The 21,040-nt window shown below is 37.7% G+C and overlaps 3 protein-coding genes across 4 annotated transcripts; 1 reads left to right on the top strand and 2 right to left on the bottom strand.

The window, feature by feature from the left end:
* Nucleotides 1-2,437: 2,437 nt before the first annotated feature.
* LOC130413498 (probable G-protein coupled receptor 141) lies at nt 2,438-6,076 on the bottom strand. 2 transcript variants are annotated; one of them, XM_056738763.1, is made up of 2 exons: nt 5,484-6,076; nt 2,438-3,944 (listed from the first exon to the last, which is right to left on the bottom strand). In XM_056738763.1, exon 2 carries the CDS (start codon nt 3,921-3,923, stop codon nt 3,060-3,062), a length of 864 nt encoding a protein of 287 aa, XP_056594741.1. In that variant the 5' UTR covers nt 3,924-3,944; nt 5,484-6,076; the 3' UTR covers nt 2,438-3,059. The 2 variants fall into 2 exon arrangements, with proteins under 2 accessions (XP_056594741.1, XP_056594742.1); XM_056738764.1 differs by lacking the exon at nt 5,484-6,076 and adding an exon at nt 4,605-4,723.
* pign (phosphatidylinositol glycan anchor biosynthesis, class N) lies at nt 3,799-15,666 on the bottom strand. The gene is made up of 30 exons (XM_056738756.1): nt 14,935-15,666; nt 14,435-14,678; nt 14,040-14,161; nt 13,861-13,959; nt 13,673-13,779; nt 13,460-13,584; nt 13,160-13,290; nt 12,911-13,027; nt 12,418-12,458; nt 12,256-12,315; nt 12,087-12,179; nt 11,947-12,002; nt 11,191-11,269; nt 10,923-11,105; nt 10,687-10,826; nt 10,092-10,191; nt 9,872-9,964; nt 9,716-9,807; nt 9,475-9,577; nt 8,799-8,907; nt 8,555-8,657; nt 8,184-8,286; nt 7,757-7,843; nt 7,210-7,265; nt 7,051-7,126; nt 6,825-6,898; nt 6,555-6,597; nt 6,419-6,471; nt 6,083-6,246; nt 3,799-3,928 (listed from the first exon to the last, which is right to left on the bottom strand). Exons 2-29 carry the CDS (start codon nt 14,659-14,661, stop codon nt 6,123-6,125), a joined length of 2,796 nt encoding a protein of 931 aa, XP_056594734.1. The 5' UTR covers nt 14,662-14,678; nt 14,935-15,666; the 3' UTR covers nt 3,799-3,928; nt 6,083-6,122.
* A 109-nt stretch (nt 15,667-15,775) lies between these two features.
* cops5 (COP9 signalosome subunit 5) lies at nt 15,776-19,508 on the top strand. Its single transcript, XM_056738762.1, has 8 exons — nt 15,776-16,116; nt 16,212-16,446; nt 16,540-16,668; nt 17,058-17,123; nt 17,260-17,345; nt 17,508-17,619; nt 18,325-18,473; nt 19,246-19,508. Exons 1-8 carry the CDS (start codon nt 15,980-15,982, stop codon nt 19,331-19,333), a joined length of 1,002 nt encoding a protein of 333 aa, XP_056594740.1. The 5' UTR covers nt 15,776-15,979; the 3' UTR covers nt 19,334-19,508.
* Nucleotides 19,509-21,040: the final 1,532 nt, after the last annotated feature.

Raw genomic sequence — 21,040 nt, 5'->3', positions numbered from 1 at the left:
AAAAAGTAATGAATTACTAGTTACTCATTACATATTCAATAGTGTAATTAGATTACTGTCCAAATTACTCTGTCCAAAAAGTATTTAGTTACTCATTACTGTACTTTCTATATCCTACATCGACCTTGATCAGTTAAGTGATTCAAGGATAGACATGAAACGGCTTATTTAATTCATTCAAATAAATAATATTATTAACTGACCAAAGTATTACAAATGTGAGCACAGATTTTAAAGTAAGACTTTGAATTTTGATGTCAATTCCACTGTTGCACACGCATATATTTCACAAAGTATTTAGTTTAAGTACATCAAAAGTAACTGTAATTAAATTATAGAAAACATATGAGTAATCCCTTACTTTACTTTTTCAAGGGGAAAGTAATTAAAATACAGTAACTAATTACTTAGTAACTAGTTACACCCAACACTGGTAGTGTTTCTAACCCGATGGGCACTTAGCGAGTGCAAACATAACGTTAATTAATGAGGCGTTTCTAATTATGAGATAAAAAGCAGTTTTACAAAATACATAACTCTGGAGTTTTCACCAATAAAGTATGTGACACTACGATATTATGTGTCTAATAATATAGTCCAGATTTATTTTTATAGCGCTTTATTTGTAGTGTATCAAAAAACAAAAGAAAAACACATGTTAGCCAAACGTAGATTAAATTAAGATGTAACCTTAAAAAGTAGTCGTATATCATACACTGGAAAGCTTTCCGCAACATCTCGCGAGACCCGAGCAAAACGTCTCATGATTCATATCCAGAACATGATGCATGATGGGATACACTTAGCCTTAATACCACTCCGAAGCTGTATTCAAGCTAGTGTGTGATAAGTGTGTGTTAAGGGCACTGCACTGGGTATTTAGACACAGATATAGTGTTCTTGAGTATTAGAACTGGACTGTGACGGTTATTGATGACGTATCGCGAGAACACAAGAACGCATATTGAAAAACGGCTTCAGTCAGCGGTTCTTGTGGAACCATACAGGGTCTAAACAGGAGTTTCAAAAAGTTCTTCAATGCCAAACCTTTTTAGTCTAAATGGTTCCATAAAGAAACCTTTAACATCTTGTGTAACAAAAGGATTCTTTGTGGCTCAAAAAGGTTCTAGGGATTATAGAATTGTAAGAAAGAGATGCTTCTTTATAGAATCTTTGACTGAATGGTTCGTTGTATAACCAAAATGGTTCTTCTATGGCATCGCTGTAAGAGTGATTAACCGCTAAAGAACCATTAAAGCACCAAGATATGGTTCTATCTTGCACATAAAGTAGTGTCTGTATGGTTATGAGCTAAAAAACACTTTTTTTGCTATATGGCAACCATATGTTTTAACGGTGAATTTGTCACCACAAATTTACCACGAACAATAGCAGTGTTCTGGATAGCACACAAACATCTTGGTGATGTCTAGTTGGTGTCTGCATTTACATCTACAAGACATTTTATTGTTTGCTCATCTGCAAAACATCTCTGAGGCATTTCCTGACAGGTGTCATATAGACACTTAGAAGATGTTTATGATTTATGATGTAATACTAACATTTATCAGATGTTTGTACACAACATATGTTCTTACAGCCGTACACTGTAAAACTTTGCTGTAGATTTGCAGGTTTGTAACTTACTGTAGATTTAATTACTACTAATTAGTACTGTTTTCGATTACTTTGATCAGAATTACAACACTTTGACTTTGACCAATCCGCTCCTAAATTACAGCAAAGTTTCACAGTGTACCAGTGCTATCTGGGGTATCAGTTTTTAAATAAAAGCACTATCAACATGGTTAGCTACTATAATTTTTCTTGATTAAAACGATGGTTTAGGACAATGGTGACTAACAACAAATCCGATGTTTTAAATCGATGACCTTTTCATATAAATATTTAATTGTACATTTTCTGTAACACATAATTGGGAAGTATTTCTTTGGTTTTCTCTACTTCTTCATGCATATGTTGTGGCAGAGTTTATGTATTTTTTGTAGTAAATTTTCTTCCTCTTTGTCTTTATTCTTATTTTTTGAGATATAGTTTGGTTTTCTTTTCTGTTGGTTTGAATTTGGATACGAGAGGGTGTCAATGATATGTAGTGATTAATGAAGTTCCAAATTTAAGTCGTTATCGAATTATATTGTTAATTGTTAAACAATTGGGATACACGGGTGTGGACAATGATGATAATGATGACATAATTTTAAATGTGGATGTGGTAACTAAATGGCTTAACACACTGAAGAAGACATTAGCCGAGACGGCTGTGTTTTCTTTCCTCTAAAATAAAAAAACCCTAAAAATAATTAATATAATACTTCTTTCTGAGTGCGGATCACTGTGTATAAGGACTAACAACGAGTCACCAGATGTGTGGAACCAGAACTGCAGCATTAAAAAAAAAAAGAGATCCCATCGTGAGTCATTTTGGTGAGGCTGCATCTTTTATTTACCCTGTTTACCTTCCATCAGACAATTTTGTTGCCTTAATTCAAAGCTTACTTCATTATTTCAACAGGTGCTATTAAAATGTATGAGTGTTAAACAGTATTTTGTATGTTTTAAATCAATTTCAGAAAAAAATTAATAACAAGAGTCGCCACTTTTCATTCTATATAAAAAGCACAGCAAACACAGTATGCTATATGAGAAATATCCGGATGCTCTACTATCTCCGCCGAGATTTCCCAGTAAGCATTGGTTGGACACTTTTCCATCCCATAAAGCCACAGGAGCTGAAGAACAGCCGGGTAGAAATCGAAGTTTACAAATGAAATGAAAACTGTGAGCCGGGCAGATCTGTGTCATTACAACTGATACAAGAAACAGCAAATGTATTCCTCGTGGTATAATGTGCACTTGTTTGTTCTTTTGTCAAATATTTTTGCGGTTGTTCTTAGTATTGTGTAAGTGAACAAGCACACCACACATCATTTTATTGTCACACGACAGATGTATCATGCGTGAAACTACATAAGGAACTACATATTGAACATTTAGGATGCAGTCGATAAAGTCTGTGATAGTGTTCTTAAGCTTTAGGTTCAGCACATGTGACACATGCCCTTCCCTGTGAACGTCAGCATGTCACAACAGGTGAGTGCCGTGATGGCCAAGAACACCTCGTTAATCTGATGCGTTTTTTCAGTCTTGTTCAGATAGTGTATCCGAAACAGGTGATACGGCACCAGGCAGATAAGCATGATGAACACAAAGCAAAGGTTTTTCATCTGGACCCAGAACTCCTGCTGGAAGCGACTGGTGGCGCCGTGTTTGCGTGTGAATGACCACAGGACGATGGTCTGGAAGCAGGTCAGAATGAACGACACGGCGACAATGAAGATGGATAAGGTCATATTCAGGGCGTAGATGTTTTGGTGACTTAGCACATCATCGAAATTAAAGCACTGCTCTGTCTCCTTGTTTCCATCCTTGTGGCCGTACTGAGACAGCACGGTCGGCAGCATGACCACCAACAAGATGGACCACAAACAGGCACTCGCACCCACAGCGTGCAAACGTCTGTAAAACTCGGTGCGCTGGGTCTTCTTGTAATATTGCAGAAAACGAAGCGTAAGAACCATGCCGTAGATTACGAACACCATGTACATGTGGATGTGGATCATGGCACTGACCATTTTACATAAGGAGTGGGGCAGAGGCCACTTTAGGGACACGTAGTAGTAGATCCGGAAGGGAACAGTCAGCAGGAATAGAAAGTGTGCGACCATCAGGTTGAGGAAGACGGTGGTGGTCAATGAACGAATGTTGGTTTTTAATATGCTCATCATGAGGGTTAAACCTGTGCAGCCCGCCAGCAGCACGATGCTGTAGATGGTGATCAAGGTGATTCTGAAGGGCTCTGTGAATTGAGCTGTGTAGTTGGTCGGCGATGTGTCGTTCATCATTGATCCTAGTGGTAAAACATACTGAAAGTCAGAGAAAAGTGATTAGGCGTCTTAAAGGAATAGTTCACCTCCCAAATGAAAATTCGGTCAAACCTGTGTGATCTTCTTGTTTCACCTGTGTGAACACGAAAGAAGATATTTAGAAAAAATGTCGGTCCTCATTGACTTATATTGTATGGACACAAAACCAATGCAAGTCAATGGGGACCAAAACTTTTCTGTTACCGACATTCTTCAGAATATCTTCTTTAGTGTTCTGCAGAAGAAAGAACACCATACAGGTTTGAAATGACAGGATGGCATGTAAATAGTGACATCATTTTCATTTTGAAAGTGAAATATTCCTTTACTTTGACTCAGCGATTCTGTTATTGACCTCCCATTGGCACAGATTTCGGCAAAAACATTGGTTGAAATGAATCTAGAACTTTCACATTTTAGCCAACTATGGTTAACAAATACATCAATCCCATAGATCACATACATACTGAATTAGAAATGTAGAGAATAAAAGTCACTTTGGAGAAAAGCGTCTGCCGTATGCATAAACGTAAATGTGGAAACACTGATACAAACTACTATATTGTGTCACCCCTTTTGCAATATCATTTTAGTATAAACATACACATACATGTTCCCACAAAAGCAACATAAGCACAGAAACACACATAGATTTTTTACCCTCTGAGAATGTGACCAAGAAAATGCTGACTATCGTTTCCCCAGCCTTGCTTAGATGTGAGAACCAACAGTTTCTTTATCAATAAGACAATGCAAACGCAAGCAAGACACGTACCCTAAGAAGAAAGCAGAAAGCAGAAAGCAGAAGTCAGAATGACCAGACGAGGAAGTGTTTTTTTCCTTTGCATTTACCTCTTACTTAATCTTTAACTACTGTTCCTGAACATGCAAGCAGGTCAAACTGAAACTGCTTCTCATTTGTCACCTCACTTCTGGTGCCTCACCTCAAACAATGCACGTCACTTTCCCTAAATAACTTGTGATACTTTACATCAATACTGCTAAAATCACATGTACCTAGATTTTTTTATTGTCTCCTAGGAGCTCAATGCATCCATGTTGAATCATTCCTTAATTTATCTGCAAAGTCATCAATGTGTGTTCTGTATTTATAACTGTTGCAGGGGAGCATGGATAAGGTCATCTGAGATGTTATTAGATATGAGTAACTATACACTAAAACATTGCTTACAACTATAAACTTGAGAAAGCTCAGTGCTGAGAGCGAGGAACTAGCACGCCTTTCCATTCTAAGGATTGAACAAACTTTGAAAACAAATGTATAGTATAATGCAATGCAGGTCACTTTGGATAGAAGCATCTGCCAAATGCATAAATCAAAATGTAAAAAAGGGGACACAACACTGTTTAATTTAAATGTTTACTGTTATTAATAAATAACTGTTTAAAACCATTTTAAAATACAGCACTTTAAAGTTTCACATTTGCCATAAAACCGTGGCTGTCCGTACAGTAAAACTCAACACATTTGGCAATCATCACCAATACAACACATTCACAGAAACATAACTCACTTACTTTCGCATTAATTCTTGTCCGTCTTAATAAGTGTTAAAAAGAATAGATGCCAGAACTCAAGATGAGATGTTCTGAGAGCTGCCGTTCTGCGAGAACATTTCTTGGTTCTGTACACAGAGGAACGCAGAACTGTGCACCAGCGCGAGATGAACATGCGTCTGTACACTACACTATTAAAGTACTGTGTACCACTTAGTACCTGCCCAGTTCAAGCTTTAACAGGAAATAGATAAACGGACAACAACGTGGTGGTTTTCCCCTGATGCCACAAAACAAACAGTCAGAAATGAACTTCTGCATTTGATTTTTTTTATCAATAAGGCATTTTTTTGTCCAACCAATAAAAACGATATTTTTTCATTTCAGTGACATTTATGCCCTAAGATCTTTAACATGTGACCCTGATTATACATGAAGCATATATATAAAAAAATGATTATGTTTGTGGAGATTACATTCCTCTCATCGTCTGCAAAGTCATAGGTCTTCTTGAGTAACAATGACATTAAGAAACACAGGACAACATCTTTACCAAACACTGCGCCTTAGTCATGTCCGTGTGCCGTTGAATATTTGTCGTGTTTTGTTTGTTTTAGCACCTTGTTAACAAATGTAGACAACGGTCAAGGTAAGCAGTCCTCATCTAAGGTGCATCTTTCTGTTCTGCCCAAAGAGGATTCGCTTGGAGGTCAAGATGTGGGTCATGATGCTCAGTACCATGAGGAAGATGGTCATGGACATTACGATGACATAGTGACTGATGCTGCATCACAGAAACATTTCTTAATATTTCATCAGATAATATAATGACAAAAAGTCAGCAGGAAAATTTGAATTTATATGATACACCATTACACAATAAAATACACAAATGTTCACTCTGTGAACGGGATGGAAAAGTTTAGATAACATACAAGCACAAATGGTTAACCCACCTAGTGCCAATGTCAAGCCAGCTTCCATAATCTTTAACCAAGAAAAAGAAGTGCTGGAAAAAAAAACAAAATGTTTTCGTTTATTTTCTAGCACATTCTTTTCGCCATGATTCATTTCTCTTTTTTCTGTGCTTACCAGGGCCATCAAGTCTGAGATGACTAGCACAACCAGGAAAAGGCTACAATAAGACAAACACGGACATAAAATGTTTTTGAATGTTACAATAAAAAGATACAGCTGTATTTAAGGAAGAACAGGGTTCATAGTCCAATTATAAAATATCATAGCAGTACTCTCCAACAGTGGTTTTACATCTCAGTGCCAGACATCCAGTTTAAAACACAAAAATATGTACATCAACGTCCGTTCAAGTACCACTAGACACTTCAATGTGACTGCAAATACCTTCGTGAGGAGAGCCGTGTTGACACTCGTATGCTTTCAAATGTGCACATCACAATAACAAAAGGAATTAAAACCTTAAAGAAAATAAAGCGGAGGAAAGCAAAGTAAATACATGTGGCACAAATAACAGCACGCTTGATCTGAGATCATTTAAAGATGAGATTTTTGAAACAGTAATTTAAGGACAGTTTGTTTCCTTTATTTATGTAAGTGAGAACCGTCCTACCTTCCACATTAGAAGGCCACCCATGATGAAAGGATTGAAGACAGTGAGAAAGCAGTACACTGAGGCTGGATCAAAACTTTGAGGGAAGATAAAGGCACATTTACCATCATTACACAGGACTGCTCTTATGCTTCAAAATAATTGTAAACGGCTGCTTACCTGTTAATGGAGGCAATGTTCCCACAGCCAAAGAATGCAGTTATTATGAAAAACACCTTATTTAAATGTTAAGGTATGTTTGTTAACATATACAGCCGTGGAAAAAGACCATTTCAAAATTATTTTCCGTTTTACTGAATGTACAATTTTGAACTACAAACAATATTTCTCCCAAATTAAAAAACGAATACTGCTTTGTTTCATTTGTTTGCAGAAAATTAAAAAATTAAAATAACATACTTTAGACCTCAAATACTGCAAAGAAAACCAGTTCATAACGCATGACGTATTTTGTGAAGTCTTGAGCGCGCATTGCAGAGGTGATACAAAAATGACAGATTGTTTGTTCATCATCATTTCTTTTCCACTAAAGAAACAAATACATAAACATCTTGGATGACATGGGGTGAGTAAATTATCATGAACGTTTATTTTGAAAGTGAACTTCTCCTTTAATGCTGATTAAATAAACATTTGGAATGATCTCTTGATTTTTTGTGTCTGTATATTGTATTAAAGCACAAATGATCTGCAGTCCAAAGGATACAAAGAAGTAAGATCTCCGGATGTCGTCCAGCTTCAGCTGCCTGATATTGGTAATGTCAATATTTTCAGCAAAATCAACGCCGGAAAGCTGGGGAAACAGAAAACATCAGTTTTATTGAGAAAGGAAAATTTCATATTTAAGTTTGCAACATCTGCATTCTCCTACAAAAACTTAGTTAAGTTACTTCTGAAAAAAGGTTGAAGGAAAGCCCCCAGAGATGAAATCCTTAAGGGTGGGGACAGATGTTGTGTTTCATAGACATTTTCTCATTACATTCAGTCATTTAGCAGACGCTTTTATCCAGACTTGCAGAAGGTTTTACGCAAATAACTTTCAGTTCACTAAAGGAATACATTTCTTTTTTTTATCTGTGTGTTCCCTTGAGAATTAAACCCACAATCCAGCTGTACCAACAGAGGACTACTACCTCAGTCCTGTTTGACCTTCCACGGGTGTTCATGGCCTCCTGCTCGATACCAATCCATGCAAACATAAGCCATGACAGCACTGGAGGAAACAGAGCCTCATACCTAAACAGAACACAACAGCAACTATCACTATATCATTTATCTACAATAATGATTCTCGAAACATTCAGTAGTTCATTTTGGGTCTATCACGCCAATGATCTTTCAGATGCACATAGATATGCAAAGTGTCTTTGAACATTCTGTGAACGCTCTGTTGCTTACTGCAAGCACTTAGTGGTTTCATTTTACATGTCATTTCCTAGCAGTTTGGTTGTGAATGTCGACACCAAAGGTTCTTTAAATGGATTTAAAGATAAGAAAAACTCACCCTGTACTCAGGAGCAGGTAGACACACACGAGAGACAGCAGGATGCTCAACAGTCTGTGATAGAGCCTGGTGGAGCTCAACAACGGCACGAAAAACGAAGAAGCTAGCATAAAAAGAGAATGAGAGTGCTTGATGAAAAAACAGAGTGGACGAAAAGAGAAGACATGAGGTTTGTGGCGATATGCTAAACTATGTGTAATACTAGAAACGGAGGCAAAGCGGTGTGGAAGTGATAGTGATGAACCTAGCGTGATCCAGCTGATGAGCTGGTTGAAGAGCGGCAGGCCTTGCTTCAGCTGCAGACTGATGTGGGTGCTGCTCAGGATGTAGGCGCACAGCATCACCTGCGTGATCTGCAAACACATTCACAATAAAAAGGATGCTAACACATTGACAAACGGCTTCAATTAGGATACGAATGATGTTTAGCTTTAATAAAAGTCATGGCGTGCAAACAAGCGTACTCGCATTTGGTTTGATTTCTTGCTTCTAACTAGAGTTTGACAGTTCACCCATCCCAGATCTTTTTTACATTGCATTTGGCTCTGAAAGTTGTCTACTTGAGTCCTAAACGCAGCTGTATGTGTATTCGCTCCTAAAAGGCGCTAAATGTGAAGACCATTGTATCCAACGTAACATTTACAAAAGCTACCAACATTTACATAACCAGGCAAAAAAACACCAATGCATTATTCTATAAACTCAAGTTATACATTTAGGTATAAAGTATAAACAGATTTTTCCACATTGATAAAGTTCTACTTTAACTGCATCACAAACTTGCGTGTGGTTTTTGTTGCTTAAAACAGCCGACACAGTGATGGCACAAAACATAGCGTGTTGCTATAAACATCTGTATGAAAAGCCCCTAAGAAACTAGCTTCAGAGAATGCATGTGAACAAAGTAGAGCCAAAATGACCTGGGAGATGAACAGCCAGCGATCTCTGATCAGGGGAGAACGTTTCCATGACCACCAAAGGTATGAGGAAGAGATGAGGAGGGTCAGCACTCCAGCACATATTCTAAAGCGACAAATGTTCAAAAACCCTTTTAAGAAAAAAAATCATTCGACATCACCCGTCACAAGTGTTAAAGTAGAAAACAAACACCAATTGACATGAAACTAAAGGGTTGTGATTTTCTGTATAATAAATGCTTACACATAGTTAACGTTGGCGTCCCGTCCCACCACGGGCAACAGTGGAAAAAGAGCCAAGCAGAGACAGCTCAACATCCAGGTCACTGACCTAAACTACAGCGATACAACATGACCAATAACACAAGCAACTCACGCGACACACCAGAATAGATCCTACCTTGGCTTTGATATACAGGCCAGAGACCACAGGCCACAGTGCCAGCAGGATCAATCCAAGTGTCAACATGCCCCGATAAAAAAAACTCACAACCTAAAAAAACAAACAGACGTGGGGAAATGAAACAGTAACAAATCTATAAAGACAAGACTGCTATACAGTGTTTATGACCAGCATTACGAAAGGCAGCAGTCATGTAAAGTAAACATCAAAGACTTACTAGTAATTCGATTCCAAACATCACCAGCAAAAAATATCCAAAGCATTGGTTAAGTGGTAATGAGGGAATGGATCTGATCAGACCGCCAACAGTTTCATATCTGTTATAAAGAAAACAAACAAGACATTAGATTTAAAGAAACACTGTATTCGACCGAATTATCAACCTTTTTATTTAGTGAGGACCAGCAAAATGTCCTTACAACTAGTTCATTGTGTCACTGAGGACATGTGGCTAAACCAGTTAATACACACACGCAAACACACATGCACGCACGCACACACGTGCCTACACACGCGCACAAACCCACACACGCTGGCACACACACACACACGCAGACACACGCACAAACACACACACTATAAAACTGAAATCAAGCACAAACATATAAATATGCATAGTTAGGACATAGTTAGGACTTGCTTTCTATACGTTTAATTGGTAGAGTATGGAGCTGGCAACACTACAGTCACAGGTTAAATTTTCAGGGATTCCACATACTGATAACACGTAAAAGTCCTGAATGCAGCAGTTTCAATACAATGCAATGGTCAGTTAAGAATCACTGATGTAGAAAGCATTATGAGTAACTTACTCTTTCACAACAGCGTACCACACCGGAACGGGAAGCAAACAGTAAATGTAATAGGTCCAGGGACTGGATTGGACAGCCAGAAACAAAGCTACAAAAAGACCTAAACATAGGAACGTCCAGGCCAGACTCCTTTCTGCAACCTTTGAAATGTGCACAAAAATACAGACACATACTGCACATGAATTTTAATAAACATATTTTTGTAACTTTACATCACTGCATCATCTCTGTCTTACCACGTGTGTGTAAGTTGGAGGTTTACGCAGGCTAGCGTGTGTCTTCAGGATAAACAGAACTACATAAGAGGTCCAACCAACAAAACCCAGAACCACACTGCTGCCCAGAAAGAGACGGTCATACGTGTGGTAATACGACAAGCCCTGCATGGCCCGAGCTATGAGACTCTCACAATAAAGAATCTAGAAGAAGAAAAGATGCGAATAGACTTAAAGAGATCTTCCTGATCAACAGATAAGTATGTGATGTTGAGCAATCAGCACTCACTGCGTTGTCAAACTGTCGTGTTTGGATCAATTCTCTGGCATGACGTACAAAATCCATCTGCTTAGAATCTGTAAGGGGTCTAGAAAAACAACACAACCTCACAAATTCACCTAAGATTCAATAATTGATGTTACAGAATTGATTTATATTCTATGAGAAAACTCGACATTCTGCATTTATAACTATTTAAGTGAAGATTTTAAAGGAATATTTCAACCTTTAAAATGAGAATTCTGTCATTATGTACACGCTCTCCTGTCATTTCAAACCTGTGTGATTTTCATTCTTCTGCTGAGCAAAATAGAAGATATTTTGATGAATGTTGGTAACTGAAAAACGGTTGGTCCCCATTGACTTGCATTGTTTTTGTGTCCATATCATAGACGTCAATGGGGAGCAACCGACATTTTTCGAAATATCTTCTTTTGTGTTTTGCAGGTTTAACGGGTTTGTTTTACGGGTTTAAAATGACAGTATATGGCTGAGCAGTATATCGTACGATTCTTACGCTCTCAGTTTCTCAATGACTTACGGTTAAATGCAAAAATTACATTTGGTATGAACTCTTGCTGAACCTTAGAATAAAACTATACCAGACTTCTCTATGTGAATGACCTGACGACCTTTGTTGTAAAGAGAAGACCCACACATTGTAAGTACATACCGTGAATAAAAAGTGCAATAAACTAATACTTTGAAAGAGCAATGAAAATACTGTTTTCCAATATATGTCTCCTTTAATTGAATGTGACTCACTGGTAAGGTGTAAATAGAAGGGATATTGTTGTCTCTTTCTTCTGTGCCATTTTTACCTTCGGATGTAACAAACAAGATTGTTAATTCTATTAAAATCAAATCAAATCAAAAACTGATTCTATTCTGGAGGACTCAAATACCTTGAACTGTTCCAAAATCTGAATAGCATTTGCAAACATGCTCTCAGCCTTGAAGTGCTGGCTGTTATTTAAGTAATTCAGTGGCAAAACCCCCTGTGAAGCAACAACATGAGCTATAGATGGAGCAGAAGATAATGTCTGAAATAGGCTCTTTAAAAACAATGCTCACCACAGAGTTCAAAGGAAACGGAACTCCTAAAAGGGACGACATCAGGGGAGCAATATCAGCCTGACATGTGAAGAGAAGAGAAACCATAAATAAAAGCAAATTAGCAATGTTCTTCTTCTTTTTTCCTTTTTTTAATATACTGTATAAATACTGATTTCTCACCTGATTCACATCTACCCTCCTGTATGTTTCTAATCCCCATTCTGAAATGCAAAAAAATGTCTGAAAACTGATGTGCAGCCGAAGAGAGATAGTATAGGTAATCCTTTAAATGCATACTTCACCCAAAAATGAAAATTCTGTCATCATTTACTCACCTTCGAGTTGTTCCAAATCTGTATTTTTTCCTACATTGACTCCCATAGTAGGAAAAAATACAACTGCAGTCAAAAGTGCCCCAGAACTGTTTGCTGTCCTACATTCTTCAAAATGTATTCTTTTGTGTTCAACAGAACAAAAAAGAAAAAGTATTTTTTCCTACTATGGGAGTCAATGAGCAAGATCTGTTTGGTTATAAGCATTCTTCCAAATATCTTTCTCTGTGTTCATCAGAACAAAGACATTTATAAAGATTTGGAACAACTCGAGGGTGAGTAAATGATGACAGAATTTTCATTTTTGGATGAAGTATCCCATTCAGTGCCATAAAACAAACCTTTTAGATAAAAATCGTCATATTTCTGAGAGACGGCCCGCTGTGCTGTCTGAACCCCAGCTCCCCACGCCACCAGTGGGGTCAGCGTCTCTGATGGGTGTCCCGCCCCATGAGATCCTTAAAACAAAATATACTGCTGTACTTAGACTGACATAAACTATCATTCAGTGTATAACATTGTTAAAGTGCAATCGTTTTAAATTCTATCAAAGTTTTCCTGTGTCAGTCTGGGACGTGGAGTCATCTTACCCCAATTTGTCATGCCATGGTCAGACGTGAAAACATAAGCCGTTTTCCCATCATGCCCGAAAAAGTCATCCATCACAGAGACAATTTCAGCAACACCTTTATCAACCAGGCCAATGTTCTCTAGATACTCCCTATACCAAAATGAAAAAGAAATACTTGATTATGAACAGAACAGTGGCTCCACCTAGTGTTAAATCTGATTTTAGGCATTTGTGTACATGTCATGACATCTCAACACATTTAACTTTTAAATCCTTTAAGTTTAAGTTTTTTTATATTTATATAATTTATCTTTCTTACTTTGACATGGGCCTGTGGGCGTGGCCATTCGTGTCTATCCCCAGAAGATGCAGAAAAAGCACATTTTGTTCTTCATGCAACTGATTCAGTAGAGTTTCATTGTTTTTGGCAGCACTAAAAAAAGCCTTCATAAAAAACAAACAATTAAAAAATTAAGAAGCCTACACAACTTGAAATGTAGGTGCCGTGTGTAGATATATGGCAGAATCTTACCTTCACTTCATCAAAAACCCAAGTGTCCAGTCTGGACGCATCAGTAGAAGCAAAGTCCTCTCGCTCTGGAGGATACGTGTGAGTGTACACGTGGTCTCCGCTGGCCCCTGGAATACACAGAAAGTGCTGGTAAAAGTTACAGAAGAGCCACTGTACTTACAGTTCTACTGACAGGTGTGTGATAGTACCTTTAGCAAACATGGGTAATATGTCAGGGCTTCCCCAACACCAAGTATGTCTGCTCTCATTAAAGACAGAATCAAACTCAACCGGATTCTCCTTCCAACCTGTGAAAGAAAAACAAAAGTAAAACACTCTACGTTGTTATGTTTACACACATAAGCGGTGCACAAAAATGTGTTCTTACCCTTGGCAACGGCACTAACATCTTCATAAAAGCCAGCTATGAGAGCAACGTGACCCGGGCGTGATTCGGTGGGAACATGTGTGTGTGACACCCCCCATGTGCCAGCCTCTTCAATAATACTCCTTATGACAGACAACAATAATAAATGATAATCAACTTTATCACCATAAAGATCACAATAAAAAGATCTCTAAAACACTTAATATTAAATCTAAAAGCATCTTTAGACAACTTAAAAGTTTAATATCCGCAAGAGTGTTTAATAGGGAATATTAACACGAATACATGTTTTGTCCCTGTAAGAAGCTACTAGAAATCTCATCTGGATCACAACAGTAAATTGCACATTCAGTCCATCTAATCCAAGCATAAACAAATCATCCAACATTGATCACCTTAGGTACGGAGTCCTGACTGTCCCGTTGTCATCTGGTTTAAAAAGGCTGTCTGCTCGAAGCCCGTCTGCCACAAACAGCACCAGGCGCTTGGCTGGAGGTGGCAGAGAGACACGCTGAGGTGTCATTCCATGGACAAGTGGGGATGTGAAATAAATGTCAAATATGGAGAGAAAGAAAACCACGTGGACCAAGAGTCCCACGATGAAGAACGTCATCATGTTCATCTTGTCTGCGGTCAGACCTGTGGTATGATTTTAAGAGGAGAGAGATGCATCATTTATGCTGTCTGAGTATAGACATTACGGATATATTATTCTGCAATAAAGAGGACTGAGTGTGAATTTAAATCTTTGATCCAGATTGAAATTATATCACTCATCAGTACATTAAACAGACACAACAGGTATATAAACTGAGAGGAGGTGCATATTCCAATCTCATAATGTGACATTATATTAACGTCGGGTGTAATATAAAGTGAACAAAAATAATCTTACCTTTTTGCTAATATCAGATGAAACGGACTCATGAAGTTTCTTCAATGACGGTAGACAATAAGTAAATCTTTTTTGTTCTTCACTTGTCAATGAATAGACACTGTAGCGCATGAGTGACCATACATCAAACGTTATTTTGAGTCTATGGGAAGACTAAATGATAATATAATGTATAATGTTGTCCGTTTAAAGGTGGTGTATGTGTAGTAAACGTTTTGACCTGTTACACCAACCCGTTTGTAAGAAGATTAAACAGACAACTTTGCTTTACTTCCGTGTTTCAGTAACGTTTGAACTGAAAATCCGCGCAAGGGATTTTGGGGAATGTAGTTTACACACGCAAAGCCGCTGAGGAATTCAGACTTTTTAAATATTCAAACTATAAATAATAGTTCCGTTCTTTTTATTTTATTTTATTTGTACCCTGTAGCTCAATTGGTAGTGATAATATACTGTCTGGGTTAGTAAATGTGCCTTTATTGTATTATTATTTTATAATCTCTAAAAAGAAAAAAGCATCAAACATAACTGGACTGAAAAAGTACGCTAATCGTTTTAAAATTATTTTTAACTTTTTTAAATAGATTGGACTGGAGTAGATTTTATGTTGCTGTAAGAAATGTACATTTAACTTTGACTTCAAACGGCGCCGGAAGAACCGACAGCCGGATGCTATCTCATCATCGCGAGAGTCGTTCAAAAGCATATTGAGCTCTCGACTCTCTCTCGCGGTACTATGATGTCATCAATCCGAGCAACGCCCCATAAAGTCCAACAAACCAAAAAGCGACTGCTGAAGACTTTTATTTTGACAACATGTAACCACGTACGGCTTCTGTGTTGTTGTTGACTTCACTCAGGGTTGCGCGTTGCTCCGCTAAAGGATCTATCAGGAGCTTTGTTAACTATTGTTTGCGTTTAGATGTTTAGGTAAACTTTTGATGATTATATATAATTGTTAAGTATTTTAATGATCAAAATTTGCAGGTGGCGCGTACAAACATTTCATTTTTAATAAGTCTGGACCTCACGACTGACTCGAGCCATGGCTGGCACTAGCATAGCGATGAAGACATGGGAGCTGTCAAACAGCATGCAGGAAGTTCAAAGTATTGATGAAATATACAAATATGACAAGAAACAACAACAAGAGATTCTGGCTGCCAAACCTTGGACCAAAGAGTGAGTATTTCACATCATAATAGGCCGAGAGGCCTTGTTTGTCTCTGGATATTTGATAACAACACTTTTCCAAACTGCTTTTCTGTTGTTTACAGCCATCATTATTTTAAATACTGCAAATTATCGGCGTTGGCACTGTTGAAGATGGTGATGCACGCCAGATCAGGAGGAAATCTGGAAGTGATGGGACTTATGTTGGGGAAAGTGGACGGAGAAACGATGATCATCATGGACAGTTTTGCTCTGCCGGTGGAAGGCACTGAAACTCGAGTTAATGCTCAAGCTGCAGCCTATGAGTACATGGCTGCCTATATAGAGAATGCCAAACAGGTACAGTGGTCACGTGTGACCCAAATATTGTTTTAAATCATGTATTGATCATTCCATTCAGTATAAATGCACTTTTATTATGAATTCTTTTAGGTGGGCCGGTTGGAGAATGCCATCGGATGGTACCACAGTCATCCTGGATACGGCTGCTGGCTCTCAGGCATAGATGTCAGCACTCAAATGCTTAACCAGCAGTTTCAAGAGCCGTTTGTCGCAGTTGTCGTAAGTGCATGATAATGTCAAACTAGTTGCTTATTTTGCATTGTGGCCGTAGTCCTCTGTAGACGCAGTCTGCATCAAGACGGAGTGAAAATAACCCAAGAATTTTAAAGAGTCAGTTTAAATTCCACTAAATGGGTGATTCATAATTGAGCCCCAACATACAAATGAGTTTAGTGACATTTGTGGTGGTGTCTGATTAATGGCTGTTGGCTTTGTAACTGAATACATTATACAGTTTACTCTTCACTGCTGTTGCTTATTTTATGGCGAGGGCAAATAACAAGCCGGTGCTCATAACTTGCTAAACCGGCAGCTCATTGGTTTTATGAGTTATTTTTGACTGAATTGTTTTGCTAAGTACAGTGGTTGCCATTTTTCATGCTTCTCAGATTGATCCCACGAGGACTATATCTGCGGGAAAGGTCAATCTTGGTGCTTTCAGAACGTATCCGAAGGTAGGAACTGTTTTCTTTATTCATTAAATGTTTTGTTAGTGTTGTGTGTAGTATTTCGTGTCGTTTCATTTATTTTTCATCATGGTTTTTGCAAGACCTTTCATCACTTATTACAATGTTTAAAATTGAACGGTAGGGTTACAAGCCACCAGACGAGGGTCCGTCTGAATACCAGACGATACCACTTAACAAGATTGAGGATTTTGGAGTCCACTGCAAACAGTAAGCATATCTGTCATTCTGAACACAGTTTTCAAGCATTTTTCTGCACACATTATGTTGTAATACTATTATTAATGATTTGAATTCATTATCTTAAGACTGTTTGTGTTTACATATTTGGAAATAAGTTATGCATTTTACATTCCGTCTTCCTCTTTTTAGGTACTATGCGTTAGAAGTGTCTTATTTTAAATCTTCACTGGACCGCAAACTTCTAGAGCTCCTCTGGAATAAATATTGGGTCAACACTTTAAGCTCCTCCAGCCTACTAACAGTAAGAATTAATAATTCTGTTGTTCATATCTCATGTTATTTTACATTTTAAGCATTGTATCAATAAATACAATATAAATATTTTTACCGTGTAATGTAATTTGAGATTTATTGACATTTAAGCATACAACACTGTAAAAAATACTCATTTTATTGTCTTGAAGATTTTTCTCAATCCTTAATGACACGTTTTGTATTTGCATAATGGCCGTTATATAGAGTATGACATCCACTGCCCGTGGTTAGTATTTATAAATGCTGCTTTTGTTTAGACAGATTGTTTTGTCCATCTGTTAATTTTAAGTAACTATAAGCCGAAGTCGACCCCTATTGTTTTCTGTGATGAGCCTTGTTTAACACTTTCAATGGGGTGTAGGCTATATCTAAATAGTTGCCTCAGAGCTGTGCGCTAGAGATAAATTGACTGCTTGTCAAGAGCGTATTGCTTTGCCATGGAAGACGTGTTGTCAGTGATTACGTTTGTCACCACAGACAGAGACCTTAAGGTTATTGAGTCTCACCTTTCACAAACTTTCGGATCATTTCTCATTTGTGCTTTAGCAAACAATCCATGACATGTGTTACAAACATTCTGAATTTATACGTCGTTGTAAAGGGATGATGTGAAGGTTTATCTATTGTTGTGAAATTGTGCATTAACTTAGACCAAGCAGAATGGATTTGTTAATGGATATTGCTTGTTCAGAATGCAGAATACACCACTGGACAGGTGTTTGATCTGTCTGAGAAGCTGGAACAGGCAGAAGCTCAGCTAGGAAGAGGCAGTTTCATGCTGGGCTTAGACACACATGATAGGAAATCTGAGGATAAACTAGCGAAGGCAACACGAGACAGGTAATACGATTCCTCAATATTCCCAAGTGTTTCCATACGGTGTTGATCATAACAGTAAAAATAAACAAGACAAGTTTATTTATATTATATTGTAGTCATACAAACTTACTACAGCTGGCAAAATAAAAAGTCAAACAGAAATAGAGTGAGGTCCTAAATCTGAGACCTGTGAAAATGCTTAGGTTTCAATTTGTTAGAAGTAGTAGACAAATACAACTTAAATGAGTCATATTGTGTTACAGCAAAAATAAAAACTAACCAGATAAATCTCTCTTATGCTATTTTTATTTTTAATATGAATAATATAAAATAATATATTATTAACCAACTTAATTTTGAATTTGAATTTTGCTATTCCACCATAGGACATGTGTACCGTATATTTGTCATGACATCTACCCAATTAAAAATACTTCATTGTTAGCAATTTAAATAAACAATTTAATTGAAATATTTACATATATTTTTTAATTTCTCTTAATTTCTTATTATTAAGTATTAGTATTGAGTGCAACCGATTGTTAACCAGAATTGTTTTGTTTAAAATACTGCAAATTGAAATCAAATGAGATTTTTTTTTACACATATAAAGTGAAATTTATGAAACCCTATAAAATAAACAAACAATTACATTGTTTCCGAGCAAAGCTTACTTTTAAAGTAAATAAGTACAAGTTTGTCTTTCTCTATCGTTTTATAGAGAAATGCTACCTAACATAATTAATCAAGATTTATTTTGTAAAATTGTGATTAACATTTCTCTTCTTTTCAGCTGCAAAACAACCATTGAGGCGATTCATGGTTTGATGTCCCAGGTTATCAAAGATAAGCTCTTCAATCAAGTGAACACGTCTAACTAAACTTGAAAGGAACTGATGTAGGATGACCTTACATGTTGTGTTTGCTTAGTTACGTATTCTCTTCAATATGGTTCTGTTTTGAAAGACAAAGTAATTCTTCTTTAGGAATCTATTCATGCAATGTTCAGAATGTTTGTCATGTGTTGAAAAACAATAAATCATGTTCATTAGTTAAGGGACTTCAGATGGTTGATCTGCAAGCTCATGTCAAAATAATTCTGCATTGCGTGTTCTTTAAAAGTCTGGTTAAAATTGTAACGCATGCAGATCATTGACAACCTGTCCTTCAGAGCAAGACTAATGACTTTTCCTCAGTGCTGCAGAATACCAGACGTTTTTCAATTTATTCTCCTCTGGGTTCGGTGTGTAACACAGTACCGTACCATTCCCATCTCCCACAGTCAGAGCAGTTGAAGCAGTATTCCATTCACACGACCTAACAACGCAACGTTTAGCAAGTTTGGCACGAAATTCCTTAAGAGGCCATTTTCATGTTTGCCAGTCATAGCATTACATAATGGAATAACAAACTCAATGGCTACGCCGGCCCAAATGTAAACACGACTTGGCGTGGTCAAAGCGCATCTGTCAGGACGACCCTGTGCAGGTTGTCTCTGTGTTGTACACAGTCCTTCAGGATTCTGAGCTTGAAGCTGTGGCCTGTCACTGATGCATCACAGAAACGGGAGTGCGGCACACTGGAGTCTATTCAGCCCTGCGTGTCTGCTCTTTATCGCTACAGACACTCAACGCACATGTGGTTTCTCGCACATAAACCCGTCTGCATTTTCTTACAGACAACGGTGCTGACATCATGCTCGTGCTGAGTTTTTGCCCAGCTCTAAGATTTTAATGCTGTGTTCCAGAAACCAGCGAGCTGTTCATTTGTGCCCAATGCAATCTGTGGATTTTGGACTGAAGCTGAAACTGAAGTGAGAGATTGTTTTTACTCTTGACCACTGAGCCAACATACCGAATCCAATAGTTTAGCCCACAGAGGATGAAATTCAATGAAATCGCAGTCGTCGAAAGTTCAGCGTTTCACCCATTGGAATCGCAAATGAGGCTTATAATCATCACCAGATGAGCGTTTGCTTGAGGACAAAAGCAGATGAGTACAAACTGAGAATTAACCCAAACATAAGCATATTAGGTTTAATGTGAGCGTACTAACATCAGCCAAATGCATTGACTCAATTTAAGCTGTGTTTTCTATTAGTAAGAGCCTTCTTAGATTACCATGGACTTCCTCTTCATTTGCTTAATTGTACAAAAATACTAGTACAGAAGCGATTGTCATTAAAGGAATATAACAGAGTGATGACCACAAACAAACAAAGGTTGCTATTTATTACAACGCTCCTGTTATCCCTGCGGGACCAATGACCCCGTACACATCCACAGATATTTGCTAGCACTCATGTTTTCTTTGGACCATGACATAATCTCAACAAGCATGGCAGTTGGAGTTGAAATGTCCCAGAGGGAATAGACCCTCGCCACCCCCTACCCCCCAAACTCCTACATCCCCGACCTAACCAAAGCAACATTTCCATTTTGCAGAGTACTTCACATGCATAAATGGAGGCAAGTCACTCAGTTTCAGGAAGCGCTTTCCTCCGCAGTATATAACAATACACGGGTCACTGCAATACACCCCACTTCTCCAGAAGTGCATTATTAGAAGCAACAGTTTGAAAGAGAGAG

This window comes from Triplophysa dalaica, chromosome 23 (genome assembly GCF_015846415.1).
Source record: "Triplophysa dalaica isolate WHDGS20190420 chromosome 23, ASM1584641v1, whole genome shotgun sequence".
Taxonomy (NCBI): domain Eukaryota; kingdom Metazoa; phylum Chordata; class Actinopteri; order Cypriniformes; family Nemacheilidae; genus Triplophysa; species Triplophysa dalaica.
Note: the sequence above shows the minus strand (reverse complement) of the source record. Positions and strands in the feature narration are given on the sequence as shown.

Excerpts from the sequence above, each read along its gene's own strand:
- cops5 (XM_056738762.1), top strand. The coding sequence starts at position 15,980 with ATGGCTGGCACTAGCATAGCGATGAAGACATGGGAGCTGTCAAACAGC. Across the intron at positions 16,117-16,211 it reads GCCAAACCTTGGACCAAAGA|CCATCATTATTTTAAATACT; the intron begins GTGAGTATTTCA and ends TGTTGTTTACAG. Across the intron at positions 16,669-17,057 it reads AGCCGTTTGTCGCAGTTGTC|ATTGATCCCACGAGGACTAT; the intron begins GTAAGTGCATGA and ends CATGCTTCTCAG.
- LOC130413498 (XM_056738763.1), bottom strand. The coding sequence starts at position 3,923 with ATGATGAACGACACATCGCCGACCAACTACACAGCTCAATTCACAGAG.
- pign (XM_056738756.1), bottom strand. The coding sequence starts at position 14,661 with ATGAACATGATGACGTTCTTCATCGTGGGACTCTTGGTCCACGTGGTT. Across the intron at positions 12,316-12,417 it reads GGAGGGTAGATGTGAATCAG|GCTGATATTGCTCCCCTGAT; the intron begins GTGAGAAATCAG and ends TTCACATGTCAG. Across the intron at positions 10,192-10,686 it reads TGGTACGCTGTTGTGAAAGA|ATATGAAACTGTTGGCGGTC; the intron begins GTAAGTTACTCA and ends TCTTTATAACAG.